The 13,879-nt window shown below is 44.2% G+C and overlaps 1 protein-coding gene across 3 annotated transcripts in view; it reads right to left on the bottom strand.

The window, feature by feature from the left end:
• Window positions 1-13,879, bottom strand: part of PRR5 (proline rich 5) — a 62,296-nt gene that overhangs the window by 13,593 nt on the left and 34,824 nt on the right. For all 3 annotated transcript variants that reach the window (XM_015423581.1, XM_015423582.1, XM_015423583.1), the window contains exons 4-6: window positions 12,857-12,905; window positions 10,165-10,222; window positions 9,356-9,447 (exon numbers count right to left, since the gene is read on the bottom strand). In XM_015423581.1, coding sequence (XP_015279067.1) covers window positions 9,356-9,447; window positions 10,165-10,222; window positions 12,857-12,905 — 199 coding nt within the window. The remainder of the gene's footprint in view (window positions 1-9,355; window positions 9,448-10,164; window positions 10,223-12,856; window positions 12,906-13,879) is intronic.

Genomic DNA, 13,879 nt, shown 5'->3' with positions numbered 1-13,879 from the left:
CAATGAGTCTTTCTCCCAAACAGTGTACTTTGTATTTTATTTATTTATACTTTCAATTTATGGATCACCCAAGCCCTGAATTCACAGGGCTCTGGGCAAGGAACAATGATAAAATAAACTACATTGTAACAGTGTTAAAATTATAATATAAACTAAACTTTAAAATACTCATTACATTCAGGAAACAATCCCCAGATGGTGCATGAATTTATCTTCAACCAGTCCTGGTGTCACTTCGTGGGCAGGGGAAGGAGGAGACGGCGGAAAAGGACGGAAGAGAGAAAGTGGGCGGAACCAGCCAGATAAAACCTGTTGCCGTTCTCAACCAAAATTGCACTGTTGATGTACTAAAATGGGATTTTGGACCTTACAGGGCACGTGCCTTCTACGTGGGACTCAGAGGACATCATTTTGATAGCTAGACACTTTCCCTTTTCCTAGAGAAGCAGGAAGTAGATGCTGAATTCCATCTCTGCCCCTTGGGAATACCCACGAAGCTCCTTCAGCTTGGAGACCCATAGCTACAAAATATGATGATGTAACTCCAAAGCTAGGGCCACGGTGGCTCAGTGGTTAAGACACTGAACTGCAGACTGGAAGGCTGGTAGTTCAGCAGTCTGAGACCCGAGTGCTGCATGATGGAGTGAGCTCCTGTCTCTGGCCCCAGCTCCTGCCAACCTAACAGTTCGAAAGCAAGAAATTGCAAGTAGATAAATAGGTACCCCTTCAGTGGGAAGGTAACAGCGTTCTGTGCGCCTCAGCGTCTAGTCATGCCGGCCACATGACCACGGAAATGTCTTTGGACAGCGCTGGCTCTTCGGCTTGGAAACAGAGATGAGCACCGCACCCTAGAGTCGAATTCGACTGGCTTTCAAACAAGGGAAATCTTTACCTTTAACTGCAAAATGTCTACTAACTAATGAAGAAAAAAGACCAGAGAGAACCAGAATCAATGGCAAAAACGCTTAGAACAGAGAATTGGGGGGTGGGGCTCAGAGATTAGTTGAATAGGTGGTCAAAGCTCCTGATCCCTACATTACCGTCCCTGCATTTTATCAGGAAGGGACAAAATGATATCCTCCAAGTGCCGGGGAGAAGGAACATTCACTATAAGCCACAGCATTCCACTTGTCCCTAGAACAAAAGGACATGATTTTGATAGATGGAATGGTACAAAGCTGTACAGATTAGGGAACAAACGCCATTCACCGAGTGCATTCAAAGCACTTGCTGAAGGACTCTCGTCCCGAATGCTGCATCAGCCAAGGTGATACGTGTCCCACTTGTGATGTCTCACAAAAGTAGATACAAATGCCCTGCAGATTTCTGCTACTGAAGCATTCTTATCAAAGGTAACAGATATGGCCATCTGCACTGTTTGAACTGCCTTCTAATTCTGCAATCGTCTTGCATTATTCATTGTATGTCTTATACTGTATAAACGTTTTGTGTTTTATTCTGTAATCCACCTTGAGGCTCAGCAGAATAGTGGACCACAACTGAAATAAACAAATTAATTTCTAAGTAGAAAACAGCAAGAGTCCACTAGCACCTTAAAGACTAACAAAAATTTGTGGCAGGTATGAGGTTTTGTGAGTCACTGATCACTTCTTCAGATGCAGCTAGAATGTGAGTCCATCTGTTCTGATATCTTCAAGAGTGGAGTGATTTCAGATGCTGAGTGACAACAGCAGGCAACTGACAATAGCAGTGACTGGTTTAGGTGCGATATGCAGAGGGGTAGTATGCATGGAGAAATCAGCACGGGTAATGAGACAGGAAACCTAGGTCTCAATTCAGTCCAGGAGGATGCACTGTCTTGAGCATAATTATCAGTTTCAATTCAGCAGTCTCTCTTTCTAATCTCCCTTTGAAATTCCTTTGTAAGAGAACTGCTACTCTTAGGTCAGTAACTGAATGTCCTGAAAGGTTAAAATGTCGCCCCACTGGTTTTTCAATATTATGGTTTCTAATGTCACACATGTCCATTTATTATTTGTCTTAAGAACTGGCCTGTTTGTCCAATGTAAAGGGTGGAAGGGCAACACGTGATGGCATAAATCACATTCTGCTTAATTTTAAAATTTCTATGATTCTGAGTCTTTTCATGCTTAGGGCTCCAATATTGTCTGACTTTGGTATTTACCCTGCTAGAGGTTTTTAGGAATCAAAACGCCAGTCCTCAAATCACCAGAAAAAAAGAGGGGATGAGGGAAGCAGATGCTTTTGAGCAAGAGGGCATTGGGCCCAAGATAGCTCATTCTAATAATCTAATTGTTGGTTCTAAGGAAATCCCTCAGGAAGATGCAGATGAAGAAATGCTGTGTGAATCTTTTCAACTTCTTCCTGGAGGAGAGCAGAAAGATGTGCTTATAAGATTTGAAAAGTTAAAGGCAAAACTGATTAGCATTTCAGCTGATGCATATGATCTTAATTCATCTGTGTAGTGTAACACAATTGCTCTGAACTCAGAACTGCAAGAGGTGGTTGAGACCATGGACCTGATGGATCTTAAGAGATCACGCGCAAGACACAGCAATGCCACAAGAGCAAAGTACGGTAACAAACTAGCTGTTCCTGTAGCAACTGGGCCAAAACTAATCGCAATCACATAGGGATCTGCCCTAATAATTTGTAAGCAACCAAGTGAGGAAAAGTTATCATCAACTGGTTCCCACTTGTCTTCGGAAGGGGACATTATTTTGTTTAAGCCTCCTGTTCATGGATCCAGCGTTGCTGTTATTGATCCAGATGCAAATAAAATCACTTGTGAACAATGACACATCCCCTTACAGAACAACATGATTACATTACTGCCATGGAATATTCACAGTTGGCACAATAAACAAGGGGATTGGGAGGTGACAGAAATATTGAAGGATTTCCACATCATTTGTTTACAATAGACTTGGGCTAAACCCCCAATTAACCTAGATGGCTTTGAAGCTTTTAATCTACAAGCCACTTGTAGCGTGACTAATAGAGAATGCCCAAAGGGTGGCCTTGTAACACATGATTTAAATGTAAACATAATTCAAACAGATTTTTATGATAGTGTAATAACTTTTTGATAATTAATGTGTAAATTCCTTGATTTAAAGCTTAAGTTCTTATTACAAAATTCTGGTTAGCTTTTGATAAATATGTTGAAAATTTGGTTATCAATATCCAACAGTACAGATTATTCTCATGGGTGATATGAATGCAAGACTTGGGGGTTAGCAATGCGGATTTTCTGAAATCTAAGTTTGGAGAGGGCTTGGCCTTCTCAAAACTGGGTAACAGTGGAATAACTTTAGATAGAGGCATCAGCGTTGCTAGTACCTGTTTGCTAAACTCAACAGCAAACCTTAACTTGGAAATTTTAAATGGCCACCAGGAATCAATGTCATCCAATCAGACAGCTAACTTTACCTCCACCCAAGGATCCAGTGTTCTAGACTATATTCTTGTAGTAGGTGAATTACTTCCAAGAATAACTAAATTCACAGTGATGGAAATTGTTTGTAGTGATCATCTCCCTATAACATTAGAACTAAAAGTGCATTCCAATTCTTGACGAACTGGTAGGCCTTCATATCACAGATATAACATGGAACGCATATATTGCTGATAAAGCTAGGAAGCTGATGAATCAGGAAAGCATAAATGGCATCAACGGAGAAATTATCAATCACACAATAGTTATGGGCTAAATTATTGGGAGCATTTCAAACCTTGTTTCTGAAACAGGTTGCTACTGTAAGACAGCTCGGTAAGATGGAATGGTACGACAGTGAATGTCACAAAGCTAACTCAAAACTCAAGAGGAGCAATCAAAGAATGAAAACTTGCAGTACCCACCATCGTATCTCAGGTTATATTTATCAGAAATGAGTTTATAGGAGGGCTACAAATTTGTTAATTCTTGTGAAACGGAACAACTTAGCATAAATCAAAATAAATCTGAAGTACCGCTGTTTGGAGACCTGAGGAAGACATGGCATACTCAGAGGTTGCAAGTAATGGAGTTTGAACAATTTCATTCTAATATCTGGACATCCTTTTTGACACTCTAATGACATGGAAAAGTCATCTAAAACATATAAGTGGCTTTCAGCATCTGTCCATATCCTTGAAGAAACTGTATTTTTACAAAAGGTGGACTGCCTTTTTCAGCACTGCTCAAATTTTACAATTCCAAGATCTGATCTGCAACCCTACACGGGGCACCGTTATGGCAGCATATAATTGCTAAAGATCCTGAGAGGCTGCAAACTGACTTCTATCTCGAGAATGTCCATTTGTGTCTCTCCAACTCAGTAATTAGATTAGAAATTGGACTGTGCCCCTTACAATCAATCACATGGAAATATGCCATTAAAATGCGGTGCAAATATTCTTATTAGAACCCCCGAGTCAACTAATACATCTAATAAGGCAAGACTTATTTTTATCATCAACTGCTAATGCCTTCTTTGAAAAACTGTGAACTGAGATTTCTGTTAGATGTTGATCTATTTAATTACTATTCTGATCACCTACTGAAAACAATAACAGAAGCAATTTTATCTCACAATTGGTTGGATTACTTACTAATTCATACAGGAAGTGTTCTCCTTTGTATTATGGCTATATCCCTACAACTTCCTTTACAGTTGCTAATTATTTGGTTACAATAAAAAATCCCAAACACAGACATTTAATCCTTTTGGCGAGACAGGATTCGCTCCCAACAGCCAGATACACAGGGAGGCTTAAAGGTATCCCCTGGATTGAAAGAAATTGTTGTGCGTCTGGAGCAACAGAAACCATCTCACATGTGCTGTTACGCTGTCCTTTGTTTATTGAAGCTAGGCGTGATACACTGAGATCTCTTGTCAACTCTTGAGGTTCAGTGCTCTAGTAATTACATTATTCTGAAACTGTTGTTTTCAAATGATGTGGGCTGGTTGGGAGCTGTTGCTAGATTTCTTGCATACATTTTTAAATGAGCTTAGTATTTACTGTTTTATTGATTTGCTCTGTTTTCATCTTATCTATAATCCTACCAACCTACGGTTGAAAGGACTGAAAATGCAACAAAGATAAATCAAATTAGAGGATGAACAGGACTATGAAACTGAGATGGTATGGCTGATGTTGCTGGGTCCAGTGATAGTGTTGCTAGGATTTTTTGAGGGTAAAGTTGCCATCTTGGTTTGTTGCAGGCCTTGGTACCAGAGTCCATGTGACTGTTAAGTAGTTTATCACCACGGGTGAGAAGTTGTTTTAGATTAGCAGGCTGTCTGTAGGCAAGAAACGGTCGGCCCCCCAGTGGCCGTGTGATGGAAGTGTCACTATCCAGCATGGGTTATAGGTTGTTAATAACACATTGGACTGGCTTGAGTTGTGAGCTGTACGTGACCATCAGTGGCTGCGGTCACATGGAACATTAGCCACGCTAGAGAGACAGAAGTCAGGCGGAGTTTCCTGGCGCGATCTCACCGGCGTAGCGCTCCCGTGGCTCAACCGAGGCTTCCCGCCAAAACCGTGCTGCTAAAAACTAGTACCTCGGAGGTACTAGTTTCTGGAAACTGTGGGGCAAGGGCGGGCGTCTGATCGTGTTTCCGGTGGCATCCGGCGCCCGCCCATGTCCCCTTGCAAACAAGGTTTTTTTTCCCCAAGTCTCTGTGGATGCGCACAAGCACCCAACGGAGCATGCGCATTTATGGTGTACACGACAAAAAAACCCCACCCGTTTGCCGCACCGCGCGCTTCTTTGTTGCGTGCAGGATCGTCCTGTGATCAGCACCTCTCCCTTCCCACGGAACCTCCACGGGAAGTCTGATCCCTTAACCGCGCGTTAGTTTGCCCCGGGCCAAACAGCCACGCTTCCCCCCCGCAGTTTCCTGCCCGTGTGACCGGAGCCAGTGTTGTTCTGTTGTGATTTTATTCAGGCTTGTGTTGTAGCAAGATGTCCCTGGGTCTCAATCTGGCCTTTCCAATCATCTTTCTTACCTGCTATTGTAATTCAGCATCTGAAATCATTCTCTAAGATATAAGGACAGATGGACACATTCTAGCTATGTCTAAAGAAGTGAGCAGTGACTCACGAAAGGGCCTACCCTGCCACAAATTTTGTTAGTCTTTAAGGTGCTACTGGACTCTTACTCTTTTCTACTGCTACAGATAGACTGACATGGCTACCCATTTGGATGTAAATAAATAGAAAGTTGGAAAGACTGAGGAGGAGAAAGTCTCACAGCATGAACAAAGGCATTCCCTTCACCATCTGCTTAACTTGAGTACTAACTGGCCTTCGGTTATTAGGAGAAAGGAAACAAAAAGGAAATCCGACCTGTTAAAGGGATTGGTCCACTGAATATCAATGTAGGTCAAACATATGCTAGTACTTTTCCTTTGGATGTGTTGATTTAGGACAAAAAGACTGCAAACATAACTCCTGTGACATGTGAAAGTGGGAGTCTACAGTGGGAACAAAGGTAGGATCTGATGCGGAACTACCTTGCCCTTATGGAAAATGCACAATTCAGGTCTTATAGACAGTTTACCCAGTTTCAAGACTTGGTGCGCTAATGCAACCATCATACACAAAAACCACTTAAAGGGAAGGTGCTTCAAACGCGCCTCTCAGTGGTTCAAAGGGTGGCCAGTTCTCAATCATGACCCAGGGTTCCACCTACCTGCATGGAGATTGAGTGCTGCAAGTTCAACATAAAGTCACTATGATGGGACGTGATGAATTGTCAGTGGACATGACAATGCTGCCCATACAGAAAATGCTAAACAGAGGGATTTTTAGAGTTGGGAATCCTGTCTGCCCAGTCAAGGACTGAAGACTGTCCTGCTACTTGGCTGTGCAGGGTATTGGGTTGCAGCCCTGTAATGTAATGTAATATATAAAGGTAAAGGTAAAGGTTCCCCTGCTCGAAAGCCAGTCGAATCCGACTCTAGGGTTGCAGTGCTCATCTCCATTTCAAAGCCGAAGAGCCAGCGCTGTCCGAAGACGTTTCCGTGGTCATGTGGCCGGCATGACTAAACACCAAGGCGCACGGAACGCTGTTCCTTTCCCACCGAAGTGGTCCCTATTTATCTACTTGCATTTTCTTGCTTTCGAACTGCTAGGTTGGCAGGAGCTCGAACTAGAGACGGGAGCTCACTCCATCATGCGGCACACCCGGGTCTCGAACTGCTGAACTACTGACCTTCCACAGCCTGCAGTTCAGCGTCTTAACCACTTGAGCCACCGCAGCTCCAATGTAATATATGGCATGCTGTAAAAACAAAAGGATCTGAGGAATAGAAGCTCTGTACGACTGCAGCCCCTTCCCTCTACAGCACCAATGGCCATTACAGCACCATTACAGAACCTGCTAGCAGAACCTGATGACAAGAGAATTTCAGTAACTTCTCAGGAAAACCTCAGACTCAGATAGGAACTTGTAGCACTAAATCTCCACACAGCTAGGAGGATCCACATTGCTCGGCCATCTCAAGAGGCTAAGGGTGAAATCAGGGTGGGAGAACATCTGGGACACTTGCGGCTCTTGGACTCCTTTATCTTCTTGGCTATGGGCTTCGCAATATATCCTTTAAGCCATTTTACAATCTCAAAGGGAATTTCCTCTTCATCCTCCTCATCTTGCAAACACTGAGAGGGCTTGGGGTGATCTGATTATTCACTGCGGCTTGGGAAGCAGCCCAGTGACATCACGCCACCGGAGAGGCTGTTTGTGTTCAGGCAGGATTTTGGTACCAAAATTGGCTTCCGCACCATTTTCAGATGATGGCAGGGGTGAGCTGTGACTTCCCCTGTCAACAGCAGCCCTGGAGCCCTTCTACCATGGGGCTTGGGGAGCAGGGATGGAAACATCCCCCTCCAAAAGCTTCCGCGGGTTCTGCGGCGGAGCTGTGGGCGGACATTGCCTTGGCTGAGCATCCTCCAAGGCAGGCTGTTGCTGAAGAGGCAAACACAGAGTTGCATTTTCTTTAAAGAGCAGATCGGAAGCAGTAAGTAGCATAGCGTATGCAAGAAAAACTGGAACTCCTCTAGCAATCTGTGAGGGCTCTGTGTCCTCCCAAGTGAAGCAGGCAGAAAAAGCAGAAAGGGGCTGGGTGGGCATGCCCCCAAAATCACATCCTTCAGTTACAGGGGAGAAGAGGGCTTATTCTTACTGTGCACATTTTGCAGTATAAAAATGAACACAGAGGAGCTGTCAAAATGGTATCATGTTGACTTGTGCTGTATACTGCATTCTACTTCTAGTTTGAAATTTTTTTAGGGTTGTAAGAATTCTGTACCAATTTCTCGTCGATCTCCCACATTAAAAATAATCCATACCATAGGTAGTATCTGAAAGCTACTGCATAGCCAAAGTAGTTTCTAACATACTAAACAGCATATTTCGACTCAACTGCAGTTTTTGAAGGAACACATTCTCTCCTATGTTCCTCCCTGTATCCCGAGAGAACAAACTACTACAGTGTCTACAACCTGACCAGGGATCTGTCTCAGAGCCTTCTCTGTGGTGGCACTACCAGTGAATCTCTCTACAAGGGTATTCAGGTCCACTGACTTGTTCTACAGATGCCTACCTATCTATCTAGTACTCCTCATATAGTGATAGCCTTGAGCAGAAAACTTCATAGATGTCATGGTATGGCAAATACAATGGGCGATGCTTCGAACTACAAGCATAGGCAGAACTGATAGCAGTGTTGTTGTCTGAAAAGCCACTCCAGAATCCCAACTACTGATATGTTGCACTTTTGGCAGAACTTTTGCATCAGATTTTATACCTACCAGTTTCTACATCACCCAGTTCAAAAATCTGTACAGCCTACTCATTTCGTATGGGAATAGAAGGTTGGCCAAATATATATTAATCTCATTTCACAGACTTTTCTTTTAAAACTTTGCTTTAAGGCATAAATCTTTCTCATGTATTCTCTGCCTAAAAAGTGGCTTGCCGTATGGCATGGGAGGGGGGACAAGACACAAACCTTAGTCCACATCCCCACTGGGCATGCTAGTTGCAAAGGTCTTTGGATCTTTGCTTGTCCATGATTATACTGGACACTCACCAAGCAGTAAAAAACAGAGTGACTTTCTAAAGTCAGAGTTATTGTTTTCTATTGGCACTGCAAACAACAAGCAATGCAGAGAAAAGCCACCTGTGCACACAATTCCATTTTGAATACTCCCCCTTCCATGTAACTTGCACATCCAAGTAGGAACCTGCTGCCTACCCTGGCGCTGAGCTCAGCTATGCCCCACAAGGGATGTTTGACAATTGGTGGCCATCTGTTAATACACCGGCAGAGTTTCTTCTTTAGCGTTTTCTGGATTCAAGAGTAACCAGTAATGTGTTACCTGCACAGGATAGAATATGGCCTGGAGCATGGGCAGGACATCACTAAAAAAGAAATCCCAAGTTTCAGCCAAGGTATCCAAAAGTTTCTGTCCTAGAAACAGAAAAAAACCCCAAAAACATTTAGTCAAAGGGCACAGTGCGAACCAGTTTGAATGAGATCTGTACAGAGGTGCACCGTTTCCCCGTTGCTGCTGCTAATACAGCACAGCAGGTTTCCCAAGTACTTTTAAAAAACTGAAAATACGTAATAGTGTATATCAACATACTATTATACCAAAATATGCATCGGGTTCTCTGAATTCCCAGCCTTCATTTGAAAAAAGCCTCTACCCTATTTTGTTTTCGAGACAGTATTTTCCATTTATTTCTGCAAGGAAAGCGGCTAGAGACTCCTCCCGCTTTTTAAAATGAAAACTGGAAGTTCAGAGAACCTGATGGCGTAATGGTATATTGATATAATGCTATTAAACTGCCGACTGGAAAAAAAAAAGCAAAAGTAAAACCTTCTGCAGGAGAGGAAAAGGCAGCTGTGTCGTCTCCCCCGCTGAGTTTCCCCACCCCAAACAGCAGCCCCCCCAGTTTTGTTGCCCTCTTTTCTAAAACGATGAAGCACAGCCGGTTTGAGAAAGAATGGAGAAAAGCCAGGGAAACCCTGGGAGATGTGAGAATGCACCGCATTGCTGTTAGGAAGCTGGACCAATACCACCACCCCCAGTACCACTGAACTCGGGGTATATAACCCACGTGGAGACACCCAGAGCTTGGATTTGGGGCAAAGCTCAGCTGGCATAACTGAGGTCTCAAATACCTTCATAAAACCGGATCTTGTCCCTCAGGATGACCATGCCTTTTGTAAGAAGCTGGTTCTGTAAATAAAACAAAAGTAATCTTTCAGTTCTTCGATCCTGTTGCTCAGAGTCTCTCTTCTATTTTGATCACAGGGTCCCTTCTAAAAGTGGTTCATTACAATACTTTGTTTTCCACGCCAGGAAGAAAAAATGCCCCGGAGAATGCACAGACTGGCTTTTCTTCAACGCCAAATAACTCTATTATATCCACATCTAGATCAAACATGTGAACCTTTACACATTATAAGCCCTCATAACTGGGCTGGAGAGTGTATTTCAAGTAGTGCAGCTATCTTTACCTCTCATGAGTCAATCGGCACCTGCCAAAATTCCACCTTGGGGATCTTGAATTAGGTGGACAGATGGCACTGAAATGTTTCCAACAAATAAAATATTCTCCTTTTCCATTAATGATTCCAGAACCTCCCGTGTTCTCATTGGGTCAGCCTGCAAAGCTCTCAGCATATTGTCTATCCTATTCACGCAGCCTGCGCCTCCCAGCACTTTTCTCTATAGCCATAGGCCTGGGTTTGTGAATTTACATTTACATATCTACCAACTGAGGACATGCTCCACACATCTGTTGAAGTGTCGCACTGACCAAAAAAAAGCACTGTAAAATAACGGAATCCAAGGCACTATACTGAAGTGCAAAAGAAGAAAGAATATTTATATAACACTCTTTTGCACTTCAGTATAGTGCCTTGGATTGCGTTATTTTACAGTGAAGTGTCGCACTAAACATTTCCATCGTTCAAGGAGCCACGTGGCTACTTTCTGGCTTGCGAGTAAGCCTCATCGACTAGAGTGGGACTTACTTCCGAGTGAATCTGCACAGGACTTTGCTGTAACACAGCTTCTTCTCTGGAATCTCCCTGTGCGCATGACTGCTCTGAAGGAAGTCCCACTGAGTGTCCTGGGCTCACTCCTGCTTGGGTGGGACGTCTCTGCACATCTGCTCGCTCCCTTTACCGGGGGCTTCTGCCTACTTGCTCCAAATCTCCCTAATGGGAAGCAACATACGCAGGCACTGCTGTGCTTTCCTGGGGGGGGGGGGGGGAGGCTGCTGCCCCAGCCCCTCGCAGCTCCCCTACCTTCCCAGTGCCCTGGCTAGCAAGACTGCTCCTCCCTGGGCAATCCCCTCCTGGCTGAGGAGTGGCTCAGTCTGCCTAGTTGCCCCCAAACGTGCCCTGAAAAATTCTCTCTGCCTGTGTTTCCATCAAACAGGCTCCCCCTGGCTGGGCTGTTGTTGCTGTGCCTCAGTCTCTCTGGGCTCTGGAGCCCAACCTCTGTACTCAGGTAGGGCAAGCTGCCCTCCCAGTTTATTGTGGCTCCTTGCCTTTTCTTAAAGGTACAGTGTGGTAAATTCCTTGGGCTTTAAAGTCACTTGCCCTTGCTGTTGGCATCCTGGCGACTGCTTTTGTGGAAACACTGCATCTGAGGAACCCCAGCACCAGTCTGAAAACTCTTGTGCTGACCCACAATTGTTACTATCAAGAAGCTGACTTAGGTCCCGGTCACACGGGTCAGAAAACATGGGGGGGGGAGGCGTGGCTCTTTGCGCCGTTGCACTCTGACGCGCGATTAGGCGATCAGACTTGACGGCGGCACACCGGGGCTTCCACCGTCAGCGCGCGTAGCAAAGAGGACGCCGGAGCGATCACACCACAGGAGTCCGGAGGCAGCCCGTGCCAAACCATTTGCTGGTAGGTCGAACTTGGTAGCTTTTAACTACGCAGCTTCAGTGGCTTGCCGTGGGAGTGCTACGGCTCCCAGATATTCTGGTGAGATCGCGCCCAGAAAATCCACCGCAGTATCGTGCCTTCAGTGGGGCAAATGCTCCATGTGACCAGGGCCTTAGGGTCACGGAAGGCTGGGCCATGTATTTTATATTTAATTTTACCTTGTAAAAAAGACTTTTCACATACTGCTACAGCAGTGATGTGCCGTATGATACCACTAACAAAGTAACAGATTTACATCTTAACAAGGATCAGCATGCCACTTGTAATAATCATGTGGTCAGTATGCAGAAGCTGTAGATGCCTATCTGTTAACTGAGAAAAATCACATAACAAACAATGCATACAATTCTTTTTTTGGGCGAACCTTGTCCTTATTATTAAAGCAATGACTAGACAGCTCTCTCTTTCGGAGGTGGTAAGCCCGCACTGACTGTTATCACTTCTAATTGCAGATGGAGTTGCATATGATGGAATGTTCCCCCATACGAATAAAATCCCTGCATGCAAACAGCCAGTATGGTAGGGAGCAGTCTAACCTAGCCTTCACCCTGATATATTAGTTTTCCATGAGCAGGGTGGTTTTTTTTTTGTTTTTAGGTGAAACAGCATCAGCAGGTGGAAATAGTGTGGCCCAATCTCAGGTTTATCACCTTGCTGAGAACTCGGTCTTGGATCTTGCTGTTCACATAAATCCAAACAGATCTCTAATATCCTTTCTGTGTACACTTGAAATGCGTATTCCCATGTATCTCCAAGAACTGAACAAAAATTCAAAGACGCTTTCAAACTGTAGGTTACTGGGATAGAGACATCTGCTGTGTGTAGTTGGTGAAGGTGAACAGGTTACTTAACCAATGAACGAATAAGGGAAAAAAAGTTATGTGGCAAAAGAGCAAATTGCACGAACCTGTAAATATTCCGTAAAGAAGGATCCCAGCTCAGTTTTCAGCAGCTGCCTGTTTCAAAGAAATAAAAAAAAAATTCTGTCACCATCACATAGAGCTCATTGTACATTGCAATGAAGGAGGTTCCTGTGTACAGAAAATGGTGCCACAAGATTTTGTAATAAATATTAGGAATATATACTGCTTTCATTTTCACAGACTTCAAGTGTATTCAGAATAGAAAAGTAACATGGGTGAGTTTGTTCCTGAAACCCCATATATGTTCCAAATTTGTCTCCATTCCAATTACCGGTGTGAGGGCATCAGAACATTTTCTGGAAAATTTATGACAAGCTGTCATGACCCCAGCGGGTCGCCATCTTCTGCCGCCAGCAGCCTGGACTTCGGGTCCCTTGAGAAGGCCCAGGGTACCCTCCCAAGCCTATCCAAATTGCCCCTTTTAGCCGAGAAACGTAAGCTTGATGACCAAGGGAGAGAAACAGTGAAACAGAAAGGGTTTATTATTACAGTACTGGGCAGGGGGGAAACAAGACAAGACAAGGTGCTTTAAAAGACACAACAGTGTTTAAAAGGCAAAAGAACACAAAGCTAATGCAGCTACCTGTGACTCCTGAACTGTTAATACTCAAGCCCTACAGCCTTCTTATACTTGGCCTCCTGCCGGGATCTTTCTCTCACCAGACCAGCCTGTCCCCTCTGTGAGACCAGACCGCAGCTGAGAGGAAAGGACACAGTCCCCTTCAGTGTAGCTCTGAGTGAGGAAAGACCACCATTTCCCACAGTTAACAGCTCAAGACAGCCTTCCCTCACAGAATCTTTTAACTCTGATTGGCTAACACCAGGGGTCTTTTCGTAGAAAAAGAGCTGCAGGAGCTCATTAGCATATGGTATGCTAATGAGCTACTAGGCTATTAGCATACTAGCTCATTAGCATATGCAACGCCCCCTGACATCACCAGAAGTGATGTCAGAAAGGGAAGCAAAACGGGGGGGGGGAGGCATCTTCAAAAGCCTCCCCTTGGGGG

Source organism: Gekko japonicus, unplaced genomic scaffold (assembly GCF_001447785.1).
Source record: "Gekko japonicus isolate JY-2015 unplaced genomic scaffold, Gekko_japonicus_V1.1 scaffold3938, whole genome shotgun sequence".
NCBI lineage: Eukaryota > Metazoa > Chordata > Lepidosauria > Squamata > Gekkonidae > Gekko > Gekko japonicus.
The sequence above is the reverse complement of the archived record's forward strand: the minus strand, read 5'-3'. Positions and strand labels throughout refer to the sequence as shown.